Source organism: Diprion similis, chromosome 4, assembly GCF_021155765.1.
Source record: "Diprion similis isolate iyDipSimi1 chromosome 4, iyDipSimi1.1, whole genome shotgun sequence".
In the NCBI taxonomy this organism is placed as follows: domain Eukaryota; kingdom Metazoa; phylum Arthropoda; class Insecta; order Hymenoptera; family Diprionidae; genus Diprion; species Diprion similis.
In genome coordinates, this window is record NC_060108.1 from 18,906,123 (window position 1) to 18,926,093 (window position 19,971).

General features: G+C 34.7%; 2 protein-coding genes across 2 annotated transcripts; both read left to right on the plus strand.

The window, feature by feature from the left end:
• Positions 1–133: 133 nt before the first annotated feature.
• LOC124405282 (Golgi apparatus protein 1) lies at positions 134–8,425 on the plus strand. The gene is made up of 13 exons (XM_046880066.1): positions 134–592; positions 1,651–2,616; positions 2,769–2,870; positions 2,976–3,260; positions 3,407–3,576; positions 3,666–3,783; positions 4,124–4,320; positions 4,506–4,725; positions 5,150–5,476; positions 5,646–5,825; positions 5,952–6,180; positions 6,603–6,709; positions 6,850–8,425. The coding sequence occupies exons 1-13, from the start codon at positions 266–268 to the stop codon at positions 7,015–7,017; spliced, it is 3,396 nt and encodes a 1,131-aa protein (XP_046736022.1). The 5' UTR covers positions 134–265; the 3' UTR covers positions 7,018–8,425.
• Positions 8,426–9,654: 1,229 nt separating this feature from the next.
• On the plus strand, positions 9,655–17,469 carry LOC124405286 (carboxy-terminal domain RNA polymerase II polypeptide A small phosphatase 1). The gene is made up of 4 exons (XM_046880079.1): positions 9,655–10,648; positions 12,533–12,963; positions 14,433–14,618; positions 15,676–17,469. Exons 1-4 carry the CDS (start codon positions 10,579–10,581, stop codon positions 15,868–15,870), a joined length of 882 nt encoding a protein of 293 aa, XP_046736035.1. The 5' UTR covers positions 9,655–10,578; the 3' UTR covers positions 15,871–17,469.
• Positions 17,470–19,971: the final 2,502 nt, after the last annotated feature.

Sequence of the window (19,971 nt, forward strand, 5' to 3'; positions counted from 1 at the left end):
TGCCAGCGTCGCGTTGTGGTTGACGAATGACGACACAACGGAACGGCTGAAAACGAAGAGCCTTTACCAGTCTTCATAGCACTGATGTTCACAGGGCCAAGTGGGCTAGAGTGAGCTTGTCTATGAGAGAGCCGTAGAGGCGGATCGCGGTGTCATGTGTTGTGATTATTAGGTGTTAAGGTGAAAATATCAGTGACAATTTTCGATGAATTTACCAAAGGAAAACCGTTCAGCGTGATTAATAAGAGCCTTCAACAACAACACAATGACGAACAAAGTCATCCGTATATTTTTCATTCCGTTTATAACCTTAAGCGTTACTGCGACAATTGGTGCGTACGTGAACGATGTGTCACACGTCCAAGTCAAGACTGAGCCACAGCTCAGGTGGTATTTTACCGAAAGAATACATCCCCAGGAATCCACCTTGAATAATAACAGACTAAAGAGATCTATTGAACATCCCCTCGTCGCAGTGGAGATAAAACTAATTGACGAACCAGATTGCAAGCAGGATTTACACCGCCTTTGCGGTAGAATGGTCACAAATGATGATGATTTGTTTGTACTCGAGTGTGTTCAAACTTTCAAGGTAAAAGACTATTTTCTTAGCTCCCGAATTGCTTCAATCGTATGATTACATTCAAACAAACCGATTACTGACACTGTTTTTCTATCATTAAAGAGTACATTAATTCCTGGACTTTACATTTAAGCATTACTCATTTTTTTTTCCAATCAATCGAATTTTTACTGAGAATTGAAATGTCTAATAAAGATTACATGCCCTAAAAAAATTGAATCTTAGGCAATGGTTCATTACTCTTTAGTTTTTATTTATCCAACTGTGTAGCTGTATTTTTCTATTATATTATCGGATGCAGAGTCCCGCTAAGACTGTAGTAACTATCAAGTTATCGTACTTCAATTTGGTAAGAGAAATAATTATGATTATGTAGATGTGGACAAGTTGCGATGACGATATTGGAGGGGTCACGACCGAGTTTCCACATCTGCCATCATAAATTGGTCAAATTCATTATTATAATCAGTAGCCTACATACAAATGGTTTATTCAGCTATAAATGAAGCCAATCGGTTGTAGACAAAATATACTGATGTGTAAATGAAATAGTAATTTCAGACGTCAGTATTACCTTTCGTTGAATCTTTAGTCTAAATAATAATAATCCCATAAAATGCGATATTTATCTCTCCATCCCTAGCGGTTTGATGAATATTGTGACAAGCTGTAATTTGTGAATTCCATTACAAAATTACATCAGAAAAGTAGTATAACATTCACAGTAATACGAAATGCCTCTTGAATCATTAGTATTTTCAATTGATCAATTTTTCAGAGAATAACGATGCTGCAGTACGGATTGGTTACAAATTATCTGATTTGTTCAAGGATTTTTACTTCCATTTTCAAATTTTTAAAATTTTCGTTAGTTGTACTGTTCTGAGTTGGGAAAACATTTTTCATCAAGTTATTTACTGTGTTTTCCATGGTATCTGTAGATATGTCTCTGTTAAATGATGAATACACTGATGTGACAATCTTGTTCCTGTATTTTTTATTCATTAATGTAAACAGTTTATTCATTGCTTGCTTATTTAGGTCAATAAATCATTGTATTATTCTAGGCAAACGAAATAAAAAGCCTGAACGAAAAATGCCATCATACAATCTGGAAGCACATACAGATTTTATTAGATGACAAACATGTAAAAGATTCAATGACTGAAGTCTGTGGGCAGGACTTGGATCGATTTGGTTGTCAAGTTACATCAGAAGTTGGATCATATTTGGCTTGTATTGTTGATAAGCGAGATGAAATTGACAAACCACAGTGCCAGGAAAAAGTTCAACGTCTTGAGTGGGTCGCTTTCAGTGACTACAAAATTGTAACCCATGTTGATAAGGATTGTTCAGCTGAAATACATGAGTTTAACTGTGGTAGAATACAGCCTTATCAAGGGCAAACACTAGCCTGTCTACAGCAGTATCTAGATAAACTAGGGCCGCTGTGCAAGAAACGAATTTTGCACGTTTCGGAGGTCCAGGGTGACAATGTTAAGTTTGATCGTCAACTCTACATGGCTTGCACACAAGATCACATCCATTTCTGTCCTGATATTAAACCAGGGAGCGGCCTCGTGTACAAATGCCTCATGCAGTTCAAAGCTGATAAAGTTATGACAAGACAATGCCGGGATCAGTTGACTAGACGTGAAAAATTAATAGCATTGGATTACAAAGTGAGCAAGGGTTTAGTCAGAGCATGTAAAGAAGATATTAAGACTTACCACTGTCGCCGATCAGTGTCAGAAGATAAAGACATAAGATTATCGCAAATCTTATTGTGCTTGGAGGCAGCTGTGAGAAATTCGAGTAAAATATCAGCTGATTGTCAGTCAGAGATGTTCGATCACAGAAAGATTCTTATGGAAGATTATAGATTATCTCCAGAAATAGTCAGCGACTGTGGTAATGATATACAGAAATTCTGCAACGGACTCGAGGTTGGCGGTAAAACTATACATTGCTTGATGGAGCATACAAGGTCCAGGAAAAAAAAATTGCGAGTATCAGCCAACTGCCAAAGAGCGGTTAGTGTTATAAATAAAGTTAATGAAATAATTAAATTAGGATAGAATAGCAAGCAAAACTCCCATGTTGTGTTATTTCAATTTACATATATCGTCAGCAATTTATTATCTATCTTTCATAACTGTGTACTGTACATACGTTTACATTACAGCTGGAAGGACTAATCAAAGAAGTTGGTGCTGGTGAAGATTGGCGTCTAGACCCGGTATTGCATGACGCTTGCCAACCGGTTGTTGACATCGCATGTAGAGATGTAAGTTACTCAGATTTAGTAGATAGTCATGAATATCCCAGTAGTCCTGGTAATCTATTGAATTTTTTAAATATTTTCTTAAACGTTTTATTGCGCCAAACTTAGGTTCGAGCCGGTGATGCCCGAGTAATATCTTGTCTAATGGATAAACTTGGCACCGACAGGATGACTGAAGCATGTGAAACAGCATTAGTACAAATACAGTACTTTGTGGCCAGAGATTTTAAGCTTGATCCACAGTTATATAGGGCTTGCAGAGCAGATGCCAATCACTTCTGTAATGCGAAAAACTCTTGGACTGCTGATGGCACTCAAACAGATCGTGAAAGAGGCGCTTATGTGCTGCCATGCTTGTACAGATACGCTGATCATCCTCAAACCAATATGACTGTTAGTAGCACATTGTTTATCTTCCACACAATACATCGAGCAATCACTGCTGGCAACGAACTACTTATTGAACATGGAAAATTGTATAGCATGATGAATTTTATTATGCACTCAATTAAGTATACATAATTTACGATAACTTATAGCTAAAGCGTGCTTGTTTGGATGAAATCAAAAGAGTAATGCGGCAAAGAGCCTTGACTGTAGACTTACAGCCTGAGGTAGAAGAAGCTTGTCTGAACGACCTGTCACTGTATTGCTACGACAAAACAGCAAAAGGAGAAGAATTCGAGTGTCTCCAAGATAATTTGGATAGGTATTTAACTAAAATTTTTTAAATATCTTTAGAATTGGTGATTCCTTATTTCAATTGTTGCTTTTATTCCTCTCTTTTATACTTCACAGTTTAGAACAGAAGTGCAAATCAGCTGTGGGTAATCTGACTGAGGAACAAGCTGAACACGTTGAACTTAACCCAATCATATCATCGGCATGTGAACACATTATGGAAAAGCACTGTGAGGTATCAAGTTGTGTTAATTTTTTTCTTCTGTGTTCTCCATATTTTGTAACCACTTCTCATTTTGCCAATTTTTTCACATGTAATGCATGAAATTGACACTGTGTCGAGAAAGGTAACAACAAGTGTTCTGTAGAAAAGATTTAAGATGTGTTTAAGTCATGAAAACACTGTTTCAAAAATAACGACTTAAACTAACAGCTAAAGCTGCACTAGATTCAGCATTGGTGAATGGCACTCACTTGTCGTATTTGCTCGACTGTTCCAATTATTCGACCAAGTGTAACGTTATTTATACTTTGATGCAAATGATGAAGTATACTTTGTTTTGGGTCAACATCAGGCGGAACTAAGAGCTGGTCGAGACGAAGGTGATTTAATGGAGTGTCTGATTGAGCACAAAAATGATCCAGACTTGAGAAAAGATTTTAAATGTCGAGCTGCAGTGGAACACTTTCAGTTGATATCTTTGAAGAACTATCGGTTTACTTATAAGTTCAAAGAAGCTTGTCGTCCACATGTTATACGGTGGTGCCCAACGTAAGTATATTCAATGATTGCCATTCGTACTTGCTTTAGGAAAGATAACTAACAAGTTTTCATCTTATCCAATCTGACACTGAATTCAACAGAATTGTTGATTAAATAAATGAGTAAATGAAGTTACTTTTGATTCATCATACAGCCTTATAGTTCATATCAGTATATTCTCTGATTGTCTTTAGATCTAAAATTAAGGCTCAAGTTATTCAATGCCTAAGCACCATGGTCCAAGAAGATATAATACAAGAAAAATCACACCGAATTCCTAAGGAATGTCGACAACAACTAAGAGCCCAGTTATATCAACAAAGAGAAAACATCAACTTTGATCCCATTTTGCAAAAAGCTTGTTCTGCAGACATACAAAAATTGTGCTCAAATAAGACACCAGGAAATTCGCAAGTAATAACTGCATACCATAAAAATAATGATTCAAGGCTTACCAGAGAACTTTACCCTATTTATCTTTGTAGAATATTGTTTGATTGAATATTTATATCAAAATTAAGTTACGCCACATTCTTGCAGATTTTGTTGAGGATTTATTTTTTATGTGCTGCAACTTGAGAACGAAAGGGTTTCTGTCAATATTAATTAATGCTGTGTATAACTTAGCACACTGATGAGTGGTTGTTATTTTTTTTTCTTTTACTCTTTCTTTCAAATCAACTAGTTTATTAACATGAAGCAAAGTGCAGCACTTAATTTTATTATAACCATTAGAAGACGCTAGGAATTGGTATTCTTAGAACACTTAGTTAAGCCTCTCTTCCTATCTCTACTAGTTTGCATACATCCAAATAAACCTGATATTACATTGTTCAAGATTCTGGAATGCCTGGCATCAAATAAACAGTCTTTGTCCGACGATTGTCACAAAAAATTGTTTAATGTCAGGAAGCAAGAACTGCGAGATAGTTCCAGCGATTTTGCTCTTTTGAATACATGCCATGCCATGTTGCGGCAGTATTGTCACGAGGAAAGTCAGTCACAGGCTTTAACTTGCTTGAAAAAGTTCAAAGATGAGCGAACTTTCGATGACGATTGCAAGGGTATCGTCATTCAACGAATGATTGAACAGAATACAGATTATAGGTTTAATCCGAAGTTGCAATCAGCATGTTCTTCGGATATTGATAAACACTGTAAAAATGTAAGTAAACTAGTCAAATTAGTGCAGGCATTAGATATCCACTTTTTTATTATTCAATTATAAATTGATTCGTTTCAAGAAATATCGTGGACCAGAGCGTTCATTCATTATTCAATTTGTGCTAAAATTGGCAGAAGTTTGATTATAATATTGAATTACTATGTGTAAGGTCTTGAAAGCCAATTCCGTAGACAAAGAATTGGAAGGAAAAGTAATACGATGTTTGAAAAACAAATTCCGAGACGCTAAGCTCACAGATAAGTGTGAAGGAGAAATGGCAAACATTTTGAGAGAAGCTGCACTCAACTATCGCCTCAATCCGCTACTTGCAGCGATGTGTGCTCAGGAGGTACATAATTGTTATAAATTGAACTAGTTAAATTACACGTTAAGTGGTTTTTTTTTCCAGTAGTCACAATTTATGTAATACATCCCTCGAATCCCACAATAATTATATAAATACTTGTAATTTTAGATTCAATCGATATGTGGAGATGAAGAAAATACACCAGGTTCGGTCGAAGAGTGTTTAAAAAACAAATTTAACTCTGGAGACACACAAATGCGTGAGGAGTGCCGAATGGAAGTTGCCTACCTCATTGAACAGGCAAAAGCTGATATAAATGTAGACCCGCTTTTACAAAAAGCATGCTCCATAGATGTCAGTAAATTCTGCAGCGACATACCTCAAGGAGCTGGCAGACGTAAGTTTTGATAAAAATTTGAATATAGTGATACCTCGCCTTGGTGGCTATAACAGTGTGTTTACATGTGTAATAAAATGAATGGTTTTCCCCCTGTCATTATTATTGCAGCATGCCCCACACTAAACTTACTACTACTTACCCATATCAGTAAAAGTTACTTTAGCCTCAAAAGACAAATTTGTTGTCCAATGAAATTAGTTTTAGTTGGGTATTTCGAAATGCTGCATTAAAATATGAGGTACTGAAATCATCTAAATTTAGAAACATCTGTTAACATGATTTACGCTTTCTCATTGTTTTGACACCGCCAGACTCCAGATGCTTTAAATAACTACCGTACATTTATTTTGAACACAAATGGATCATCGTCCAGTACATTCCACCTGACATTATGACAATATTTTTATTAAAAATTCCAGATATTATGTGTTTGCAAAATGTCCTCAATGATGAAAAAATATCGCTTCAGCCAGACTGCTTTAAAATGCTGTCTACCAGAATAGAAATGTTTAGAAATGCTGCTGAGGTAAGGCTATTGATTAATTTGGTAGAACAAATTTTTTTTCTCTTTCCTATAAGTGTCTTTGCAATTTTCTGTTACAGTTATTGTGATAATACTATCATGTAAGATTTATCAATATTTTAGAAAAAAAATTATGTTCACAGCTCACAGCACCGAAGAACATAGAAGAACTTTACTCAACTGTAATAAAAAAATCGCCAGCAAAAAGATATTTTTTGATTGTTGCATCAACAGTTATTGGAGTTGCTTTTATCATCGGTTTGTTCTGTGGGAAGGTGACAAGGAGAACAATGGTAATGAAAAACAAATAATCTATTTAATAAATACGAAAACTTGTGTGAAAGTGGGCAACTAATAACTACAATAGCTGAAAGGATTTGTCGCTTTGAGATGACGTCAGCGTTTTATTTTAATGGACTTAAAGGATATTTTGTTCATCAGCGATAGAAGTTTTAATTCGTAAATAGTCTTATTCAATCGTTTATAACGTTGCGTTTTATAAGATGATTTTATATTCTTAGAAAAAACTGTAAAAGTTGGGGAAAAAAAATGAGTATTTCGTGGGTAAAAAGTATAATTTTTAATCATTACATTTCAAGCATGAACCAATGGTCATTCATAATGCATGGAAGAATCTCTCATATCTTAAAATCTGAGCTTCCCAAAGGGATTTGATACCACTACTTTGCATCAAGTCATTATAATAACCCATGCAAAACTTGACTTTCTCGAACAGCTCTCATATTATCATGAAGTTGGCTACCAAAAAGCATTAATTTCAACTACATACAATATACATCACCCTATCGAATGTGAGCAATTTTTTTTTTCAAATAGAAGTACAGTTTGTCTATTCGGTTCAGTCGCACCTCATGTTACAGAAAGCGATGTCGTATCAGAAAATTGATTTACCTATAAAATCATCGAATTTGCTGCTAATCATTGAAGTGTATTTATTACGAGTTGAACCCAATATTTTCATTATGGTAATGCTAATTTCAGGTTACCCAAAAAGCGCAAAGGGTGTGACTAAACCGAATGTAAAAACTGCCAATAGTATAAAGAAAAACCCATTCCTTTCAATAATCTAAATAAAAAACAGAATTTTAAAGTTGAAAGTGCAACTATCCGTGTGGGGCATTTTAATTTTTTTATTCACAAGGCGCTTATTGTAAGTTCAATATAGTGTACAGCTGAGGCTACTGACATGCCTAGAAAGTTTTTAGAATCTGGCCAATTGAGGCTGTATAATCTCCAAAAATAAACATAAACCCAGTACTACCGGATGACTGAGTAATGAATCGAAAAAAAAAATTTATCGGGCATATACATTTATAATGTAAACATGAAATGATTGCTTTCATACAGAGATTCATACTCGCGTACAATTCCATACATCAGGGCATGGTCGATTTAAAATAATTGTGCTAATAATTGGTATAACATGATCTTGGACTACAAGTCTGAGTTGGGAGGGGAGGGTTATATACATGAACATTCGAAACTAGTGTGTGATATAAATGGTTACTCTGTTCTAGTATCGAAAGATTTGCGCAACAAAGTAAATTGAAAATAGAGTGACCAATCAAATGTACGGCGTAACAACTCTTGTTCGTTGGCGAGCTGTATAGATTGTAATATTGTAATTTACGTTATATTAGTATTAAACATTGTATAAATTTCTACTATAATGATTAAAAAATAAACCATTTGATGAATACTTTGTAGTCTGTTCACCTTATATTCAGGGTGACAATGAAAATTACGAGGGATTATTGGTCGTTGTTGTGAAACCTCGATATCATACTAACAATATTGTGATCGTTACGCTTAGTTGATAATTTCGATGCAATATGTTCTTAGTTCCAAATTATTTTTGATATAATAATTGCAGGCTATTGTAACAATAGCTGGTAACTGTAGCTAACTTACGTATCTACAGAACAGTTACACCCAATCTGATGTATAGAATAAAATAACTAAAAATTGAATATAACTGTGAAGTTCAAAATACATGTTATCGATCGGGGTTCAAGAACGTTTGTAAACTCTATAATAAATCGGAACAGGCTTGCCCCTGAGATTAGTTTTACATTTACAGCAGAAACGTAAAAAATAATTCAAATTGTGAACAATTTTTTAACAAGCAGGTCAATTTACTCTGCAATTGAGCAAAGAGACAGCTCTATAGCATTGTTATCCGTTCTGATTCGCAGGAAGATAATTCATCAGTGTTCATAATGACTGTAGCAATCTCCAGCGCTACCTGGGGTGCGCTCTGAGGTTCCAAGAGTTCGTTTACGTTCGACGACTGGTAGCTTAGAGCATACTGTATATGCTCTAAGCTGGTAGTACAACTACTACTAGATTGCAGCGCTCCTACTTCCGCGGCTGATTTACTGGAACTTTTGAGCTTCGATAAGAGGTTTACCCCCACCACGAGAGTTTCTGGACCGGTACATACGTTCGTGCTGTGACCACAGCAACCACACTTCACTCCCCCCCTCATTGCTGCCGCTGTCGACACATTTTCACGGGTAGTTTGTGGCTGTCGTAGCGTCGCACTGCTTTCTGCCGCGGCATTTTGATGTCCGTGAAAATCTAGCCTGACATGACTGCGGACCGTGGAGCATAGACGTCCGTGGGTATAATCAAAGAGTATGTATAATGTATTACTGGAGCTAGGTATCCATCCTATCGACCTCGCGAAAAGTAGGGCCGAAGTGATAGAGAGAGAGAGAGCAATATGCTCGGGTTTCTCCGTCTCTTTCACTCTGCGTTTGATTGGGTGAGAGGAAACGTATCGGCCAATCAAGAGGGGGCAAGAAAGACTGATTACAACCAACATGTTATACGTCTTGCTCTCACTCCTCCGCTAGTCCGGTACCCTTTCTTTACACGCGAAGCACGCGAAGCTACTTCCATAGTGGTATATGGTCCAAGCTGCAGCCTGAATGCATAGTAGTCAAATCTCCCTAGAAAAACCCCACTACAGAGTGGTCTACAATGGACGCGTCAGCATCATAGACACAACACATGTTTGCAAAGGCAAATGCACACATAAATAATGTTCCGTGAGTGCGCTGTGTAGACGCGTAAAGATCAACCATCTTGAGGTTATACGTTAGTAACTCAGTAAACTGTGGTCTGAAATTCCATCGCGGTCCCGCCCCAAGTGTATCCTTGTTTCGGTATATTTGGTCCATTCATGAACCAAAGCCGAGAACTCGAGACGATGATGATAAACTGTGGTCGTAGTAGTCACGTACAACACATCGTCTCGTAGTAATTGGCAGTAATACCCAGTTATACCGTGGTGGCAGTGGTGCAGGGACTCATTCTACAGTTTAGTGTGGGTTTGTGTACTATAAATAAACCTAATGAAGGGAGCTCGGAATGTTTTAACAATTCTACGAAAGCAGAATTAAAACTGACCGTCTACTAAGTAAGCAGTGTGTTGAAAAGGTGCGGTGATGGTCGTTAGAGGTTGAAAAAGAAGACAAGAAAAAAAGTACACAAAGATTGGTGGAAGTGCAGCGTTTCAACGAAGATAAATTTGAGTGAAAGTACATAAGGCAACCAGCGGCGTTAATCTCTGGGTTAATCGGTGCAGTTTTTTGGTACACGTAGTAATTCTTCACCGATAGATTGAGAAAAATTTTGCTTCTATGTATGTAACTCTCTAGCATAGTGGGCATAGTGTAGCGGTAGGTACTGTAGCGATTGAAAACATCGTAACCTGTGCGTCCGCCATTTTGAAATTACGCACGTCGCTGCTGAAAATCGTGCGTGTTTTTAGTTATTTTTTTCGATTGATAGTTACAAAATCACGGAGTTCACGATTGAGTCGAAGATCAACAACAAATGTTTAAATGGACGCATCGTCCATTATAACCCAAGTTTCGCGGGATGACGAACTAGGCCAGTTTAACAACGAGAAAGGTAAGAAACGAAACTCGCCTAGGTGTGTAGAAGGTATTGTTTTTAATCGCAATTTTCAATCGCCACTTGGAATTTACAACTCCAGATGCTTAATATTAAGAGGTCTTATCCTAATCTAATATACGAATCACTATGCGTTTGAACTTGAACAAGTTAAAAAATTCAAATGACGTTTCGCATTGGATCCAACTGTACTAGTGAGGCAGATATTATATGTATACACATCTACTTTTTCAAATCCTTGAACATTCGGACAAACTTTCGATTGATCTAATTAAACATTCGTTTGTCGCAAAGTCAAGATGCGCTTCTTCCAATGTTTCACAAATACAGTCATTTACAATTCACCATTAGTAACTTTTCACGTGAATACTTCCTGTGTAAATTTTATTACACGTTGTTCATAAAAATGCCCTTTAGTTACAAATATTTCCCTGTGCTAGATTCCTGTTTTGATTATCAAATACTTTATTCAATTTGAATTTGATCATTGCTACGAAGCTTCGTCAATGATTTAAAGTTTTCATTATTGTTGAAAACATTGCACGCAATTTATGCACCAGCCAGCCTGTACATGGAAATACTGTTTTTATTTGCTAAAGAACAACCACTATTCAGAGTTATCGATATATCAACCTTTTTCACAATTTATTCTTTTTTGCTGATTCTCATGAAAGTAATGAATAAATCCCCGAAATTATATAACTTTTTCCATCGATTTATCAATATTTTGAATTTCATCTAGGAAAATATTTATGTACTACGAAAATCGTAATTCCTTTGGCCTAAATACTTGCTGGTTGAGTGTAAACAAGAACTGCCTGAGGCAGATCATGTTTTGTCCAATCTTGACATAGGTTACCTACCAACACAATTTTATCACTTTGTAACTGACAAAAATTTTTCTTACTTTCACTTGAAAAACAACAATTCTGAGATCAAATTGGGCTATACGCTAATTTATTCAACAGTATGACTTAAGATTCATGTTTGTAGATATACCCAACAAAACAAGAATTCTATGTAATTTATATTCACCTTATCGCGTTTGTATGAAAAGGCATTAAATTATTATTATTGTTATTATTATTTGTCCGAACATATAATGACATTGAGCGTGCTCTTTTTCTTTTCTGTCATCCAAAGTGACAAATTAGTATTTATCAACTGTTATATAATGGGTTCCACCTTAATAAATGCATGTAAGCTCTAATTGTCTGGCAGATTACAGTATGTTGATACAACCTTAATACTAGCTTAGGTAATTCTATCAATTATACCGTATAAATGAGGATATTCATATTTTCAAGATTTATTCATTATTGGCTAATTAATATACATAATCGCTGCATAGATATCAACATGTTAATGCTCGGTCAAAATTGTTTCAAATACTGGAATGGAACTCATTTGAGTACAGATTCAGAATTTTAACTGATTAGTATAGTCAATCGTGTGGTTCTCATTTTCTCATTTCAGATAAAAAATTTTTAGCTAGCTGTTTGAGTAATCTTTTTTTGATTCTTCTTCTAATGATCTGCAAATATTTATTCATGCTTATTTAATTTACTTGCATTACGCAAATATTAGAAATTTAGAGAAATAGGCAATTGGAAAGCTGCCTAGCTAAACATGACATCCATTGATTGGCCATGGCTATTAGCAGTAAAGATTAGAAATGATAAGAATTGAGAAGAAACCAGTAATGGGTCATTACATTTACTACGTTTGTTATGGAATTGAAATTGAACTTGACAATCATATTTAAAATTCATTTTGCAGGCAATCCTGTGGAATCTGCATTGTGTTTTTTTATTCGCTTTCATGTTTAGTTGAATGTTTTGAATCCTCTAATTTATTCTCAATATTCGTTTATCCTTGCAGTTCAATTACCAAAGGAAAATGAAGTTGCCAGTGGGCCAAGAAATGGAAAGAAGCCAAGAGGGCGAGGCCTTCTACGGTCCTTGCTCTGTTGCTTGGGACGAGGACGTGGCAGTAGTTCGAAAAGTTCGAAAGCCAGTTCTTTGCAGGGTGATGGAAGAGTTTCGCCATCCCTTGGTAGCGGCTCCCCTCGGTTTTTATTACCCCCAGTTCGCCACCAGGACATGCATAAAAAGTGCATGGTGATTGATTTGGACGAAACGTTAGTTCATAGTTCATTCAAGCCGATTAATAATGCTGATTTTGTCGTACCCGTCGAAATAGATGGTACAGTGCATCAGGTCTATGTACTAAAGAGGCCTTATGTCGATGAATTTTTACAAAGAATGGGCGAGCTCTACGAGTGTGTTTTATTCACTGCCAGCCTTGCCAAGGTGAGTTTTATCTCACAAATATCTTTTATTTATTCTAATTTCACAATACAAATTAAGGACTTATTGGAGTTGATTCAATGCACTTCCATAGATACAGGGTTGAGAGATTGAAGGCAAAGCTATTTTCAATTTTATTTTATTTAGACACACATTATAGTGTTCAAGTCTACAGAGTGTTTACTAGCCTAGAAAACTCTTAAACTCTTTGAATTACAATTTTCTCTTCATCATGGAAACTCCTTGAATTCCAGGTAATTTTCGGATTTTGTCCGGAATTTTTGGTATCCTTGCTGGGTTTTAAAAAAATTTTCTATTGGTATAAGATTAAAATATTTTATGAATCTCAGGTGGTAAAACTATAAGTAGCAATTAAAATTATTTCTCTAAATGCATTGAATTAATTTAAACAGTTTCATTAGAATCTACTCCATTGATACTGAAACCTTGAGTTTAGTACACTTAAAATTTTGAAATTAAACCATTTTCTACTGTCAAGAAGTTGCTATTTTTTATCTGAAGATATTAGAATGATTGATTGTCATTTTTCCATACCCAGACCCTTTATATTGACGTTTTAAGACTGTGTATACGATCCGCAAAGATAAGTTCAAGTTTATCAGCACTTGACAACCACAATCTACTTACTAGTAGCAAATATTTGTTTGTTTAACTTGACGTAACAATTATACACTTTATTTATTCTAGTGATTCAAATGTTCAATGATAAAATTCTTCGGTACCGTAAGCTGTGAATCACTAGATTAAACTTTGAATTTTATTTGACCTGTTTGATTATCAATTACAGTTGAATGTATAATTTCAAAATTATTAATACCGGTAATCATGTTTTAAGAAGTCAATCTGGTATTCATAATACTACATATAAGGGTAGGGATAATCTTCTTCCGATTAGAAACTAATACATATTTATGATTTCATCGACATCCCCATCAGATATGAATTTTAGATGCCCTGATTTTTACTGTGAATTTCAATTAGTGTTGTTTGAGTATTGTGACATGTATTGTCTTTATGTTAATCAGAGAAAGTCTACCAGATCGTTTCAACTAGTCAACAGTATTTGACTCTGCCTTATATTTTATGTTATTTTAGAGAATACTTTTGTTTAACGAAATGATAAAAAAAATATAACCTGATGGCTTTAAAACAATTTATACAATGTGTGCAAACATCTTACTGTTTAAGTAGCTTTAAACAGAAATTGTCTCTACATACATGCACAGACATCAATACATTCATAGTAGGTTATTACTATCCAATGGAATATTAGTGAAAAAAAAATAATACTATCCAATGGAATATGAATTCCATTCATTGTCACCTATAACTTGTTTGTTAATTTATTTATTTCTGCGTAGAAGTTGCCAAATTTATGTCTAATATTTTATTCATTACTTTATAATTTAGGTACGAATTTATCACTGTTCATTTTTCACCGAACATTGCAGTACGCTGACCCGGTAGCAGATCTATTGGACAGATGGGGCGTATTCAGGGCAAGATTGTTCAGAGAGTCGTGTGTCTTCCACAGAGGAAATTATGTTAAGGACCTTAACAAGTTGGGTCGAGATCTTCAGCAGATTATAATTGTTGACAACAGTCCTGCTAGCTACATTTTTCATCCAGACAATGCGGTAAGAATACATGTATTCGTTTTCCATAAATTCAAACGAAATGTTAATTCTGTAATATCTATTGTGAACTAACTGGTTTATAAAAGAAAAAATGAAACTGTTTAATCGTTTCTCTTTTGCTACATTCTCAATTGTGTGTGATGATCTAAAATTGAGTATGACTATGTCCCGCTGTTAAATTCTAATGTGTGTAAAATTTTAATTGACTGTGCATTCAAATATGTGACATGAAAATTTCTCGACTGATCTTCTCCTTTATTGTATAATTATCATCGTTAACCGATAATTTGTAATACCCTGTTCGGAAACACCTATCCTGGTGTATTATCCAGATTGTCTGTCTGTCACCATAGACAACACTTATTTCAACTAATCTTTAGAAGAGGCAAAAGCATTCTAGTCCGAGACTTATCTGTTGTCATTTCACATACACGAGAACACGATGCTTAGTGACCCAGAAACTTCAGGAAACCTGGAAATCCTTGAAATTTTATTGAATCCTACAACAGTTTCTGGCCATTCCAGATTTCGAAAGTATGCTTACTTACATGCGGACTTTTGTGTTTTATGTTATCACTGTAAACTAGGAAAATTTGTTATCAAATGTTTATATTTTATCCTTTATCCTTAAATAGAAAGCATTTTTTGCTTGAGCGACTTTGTAACTAGTAAGATACTTCATATTCAAATTTACCATGGACAGATAGCAGTAAATAGCATAATTGGACACGGATTAAACTTGGCTGCTAGCAAGAGGAAGCAGATCTATTTCACCTGTGCAATGACTTGAAAATTCTGCTTCCAACCCTAGTGAAAAGGTCATTTCGATTACGACAACATAAAAATCGTAAAAGACTTTACATATTGCAAACATGGGGACCAAAATTTCTTTATTTTGATTAATAAGTACCGAGATACACTTATTTTCGTATAAGTTCATGAGGTGATAATTGGGTGCTAATTTAATTTTACTATCATTGTTTTACATCTACATTATTATTTTCCAATGCTGATTTGTATTTTATTATTTTCCAATTCGGATTTGTATTTTATTCAGGTACCGGTGGCGTCGTGGTTCGATGATATGACAGACTCGGAACTGCTGGACCTGATACCTTTTTTTGAGAAGCTTACCAAGGTGGATAACATCTACACGGTACTTTGCAACAGTAATCATCCCTACAACCAGGCTCCATCTACGCGACAAAATAGTCCAAGCCCAGTTTCAAGTCCGCCTGTTGTCAACTCCTAGCAAAGTCAGTCATCTGGTTTAGCAGCCAGCAACAGCATCCCTCAGCACTCCGTAAGGAGGGCTCTTATCCGTGCCCTCTACATCGCTCACTTGTTGTGTTACGGACAGCCAACTGTGCCCAGCTAGGTTACAGACAGACTAGTATACATCCAGATTTGTTCACTAGTCCTGCGTAATGCAATTGAACATAAACGAAGCGAGCTTAGAACTCGGTGTGATGGTTCAATGTGCTTAACCAGCGACTCTAGCTTTTTTTATCGACAGATAATGATCAAAGTATAATATTACTCTGAGCATTAAGGAGCTTGCTTCTTATTCTCCTTGCCCCAAATTGTCGACTATAATACCTCTGCCTTGATTACGACCATCCACAACCAATAACCAAGGTATTATTCTTTAATCTGACGACGGTTTGTATTTGGTCTGTATTTCAATCCATTAGATGGGTCTAACACAGTAAGAAGAGTTTCAAATTTTGGTCGATGTCTGAGAGGATTGAAATCAACTGCTTTAGCTGACAAAGCAGCAGTCGAAGTATAGAAGAAAGATGGAGTTATGCTTCAACGAATTTGAAATTTGTTGCTATAATCCATCTCTAAAGCTTATTGAAAATTGGTACGTTTCTACTAGGAGATCTACCTTTGCTGTTTATTAAACGGGATATGACATTTAAGACTACCGATAGAAAATAAATACATACATCGTGAGATATTTTTGGACGTTGTAAAATGACGCAAAATGCATATGGTTTAAAATCAACACACTTTGTATTCAACGTTGGTTTTTCAAATGAAGTTAAACACGTAGATATTTATGGGTAAACGCTACTAATATTCGACAAAGTATCACCCCGTAAGGTAATACTGTGCTTTACCACAAGATTTTCCACCGTTATCTGAAAAATTGTGCCGAATTTATATCAAATTCTTTCTGTTTTCACTTTTTTGGATCAAAGAAATGCTCAATACAACTCCAACAAAATAATAATAGCTCGCTAAAACAGTCGTAATCAAAAAGGGGATGGTGAAATAGATTGATAGATTGCTTTCCGATTTCTTTAAATGAGAATGAATTAGTTTGAATACATTCTAGAAACGTGTGAAGATTTGCTAATGGAATACTGCTTCAGAAAAATTGGAAATAACGTTGAGATGAACTTACTTGTAATTATAAATATTTTTTCACACAATCAATTTTGAATATTACATTTAGCATAAAAACAGTAATTACTGATTTCTCACGTGCAACTTCTTTCACTTATGTTTTATGTTTCTAATCCTAATCTAATACCTACCCACATATTTGATTTTTCTGATGCGCAGATTTTGATCACAGTTCTTCCATTCTTCCATACACGACAATTAGATGCATTTATACAGTAAAATAATTTATAATAGTGGTACAGTTTATTATTAAATGTCACTGCTGTTAATACCGTGGTGCAATCAGTTACGATTGGTATTGTTTAAATTAATTATATGTTGACAACAGCATGTCGACCATGAGATGTAACTAAATTGGATATTGCATATCAAACATGCTAAGTACTGAACTGCTCACTGCAGGGTATTTAAAAAAATTTCAGTTCCATTTTTTTCAAGAATTTATTTGTGAGGTCATATTAGACGTGAATTTCATTTATAGGGTGTTGTATTCGACTCCTTTACAGAACTTGAACGGTCGCCTGATCCTTTTGAAATAAATCTTCCTCGTTCACTCTCACCTATTCTTTCTTTAAAAAAGCGCGAACTACTGTATATTAAACAAATATTGCAAACTAGCAATTGTGGACACATTTGTCTTTTCAAATATGAAATGTAGGTAATCATCTATTTATGTCATTTTCATTCATCGCGCCAATGCTATTTACTAAAACTGAGCGTATACAAAAATTTTTCTCCTATAACAGAGATAGACTATTGCAAACATGGATACGAAAAAATTGAAAGCATCAAGGAAAAGTGTGAGAGAGTCTACATAATATGAAGATCTATGTTGCCTTTTGACAGATTATAGGTGGATAAATTGATTGTGAATCAATAATAGTGGGTAGATGCAATTTACTTGAAAACAACTGAGAGTTATTTTTACATGCATAAATAATACCGTCTGCGTCTACATATTTACGAAATTGAGTCTACCAAGGTGGTACTAAATTCGATTCATGTTATCGTGTACGCATGAGAGAAGTATGACTGACTAAACTTATTCTGAAAATGTGAAAATGAAACTATTTTTTCATCACAACTTGTTTAAAAAATCTAATTTAAACGATTAGAAAAAGTATAGACTCACTTCGTTCAGAGCTATCCTTATCGTGTTTTAAATTTCCATTTTACTTTCAATTTCACTCAATTAATTACATGGCACATATATGTATTATATTGAATTTTTATACTAAGCATTTACCGCAGTGAACGAAAACTCAGTTGTACAGGATTATTTGAAATTCGAATGAATGTAAAAAGTATTGTGGAGAAGAGTGTACACCATTCAAGGGTGGCTGGGTTCCCACAATACGCTGCTGAATATCAGCGGGCTCAAATTTCAATTTTTCAATGCTAATCTGTGCGATTATTTATTATGTAAATTATCAAATCGATTATAATTTTAAAGTTTCATGAATCTAAAAATATTAATAGATTTTCCTTTCAAATCGTTGATTTTATTTGTATACAACTGATGTTTTGTTACATCAAAAACCAATATATTATATACCATACATATATAAATAATATGCAATCTTTAGTCGCAGTCATCAATGTATGAACATTTATTACTTATCCATTAACTATTCTTATAATGCAGTCTTTGGTTTTCATTTTCAATCATTACAGTCAAAGTGAAATTCCTTTGTCCTCGTATAAAGGAGCCATTTGCGCCTAATAGTGAAATTCATTTCGTAAATATTAATTAAGTGCGATTGATAAATGTACAAGCATTCTCCTTCATCTAGTAGAACATCGTTATTGGCAACTTTGGTGTTGGTAGTGGTCAACAAACTAGTGTCAACTATTCCGTCAGCTAGTTTCATAAGCACATGGAAGAGAAATGTGTGACAGAGAGGCATGTCTTTCAATGGTTCTTCCTGAGCAGTTGACATGTATCAGGTTCTACTGCATTTCGTTTGATCTGCCAAGGGTCACATAAATAGATAAAAATCTGGACATTTTTTAGCAAGATCTTGCAAGTTGGATGCATGGAGTTTTTAGTTTCATTTCTATGACAAATATTTAATAAAAGCTGTCGATAGAAACTTGCTTAGAACTGCCGGTTGTGGAAGGTGTAAGAAAATTTGAGAATTGATACATAAGGTGAATAGCAAGAGTATCTAAACCGCTGACAAAGAAAGTGGCTAGAACTGCAAATATTTGATCATGTATCAAAGTTGATTTGGCTATGCAGAACAGCAAAAACACTGGATAAAGTAAAAGATATAGTAATACAGCCCTATCGCGAGGAATCTACATTTGTTTAATCTATGTCAAAGGTATAGATATTCAATTTTCGGTTCCCCACGCATATCATTCTCTCCCTTCAGGGTATACTAATCAGATATTATTACTTTATGTTGTATCGATATATGATAAATAATAATTATACCAATCAATTGAAATCTGAAAGATGTAAAGATTACAGAAAAATTAGTGACAAAAAGTAATTATTCAATTGGAAGCAGATCCTTTCAGGTAAAAGTAATGATCAGAACAGAGAACTAATTGAGTATAAATTTTCGAATCAGAATTCAACCTACTAAACTTGATTCTTAATACCAAGTATAATATTCGCAACAATCTTTACAATCAACAGATTTCTGAAATACGATTTATTGACCATCGTATACGTACACCTTATTCCATCAAGGCAAAAGAAAAACTTATGAACTTACTAATTAATGATTATTATATTATTACGTTAGAACTCTTTATTCTCAGCATAGTGCTGTGTACAGATTATATAATATTATATTGTATTATTATCTCGATTAACTATATATTATTCTAATTTTAATTCTATATATCAAGTAATTAATTATACGCGTATATTTGTTTAGTGGATTATTATCAGCGTTACTCAAGAGTATGAAAAACATAAGACCGA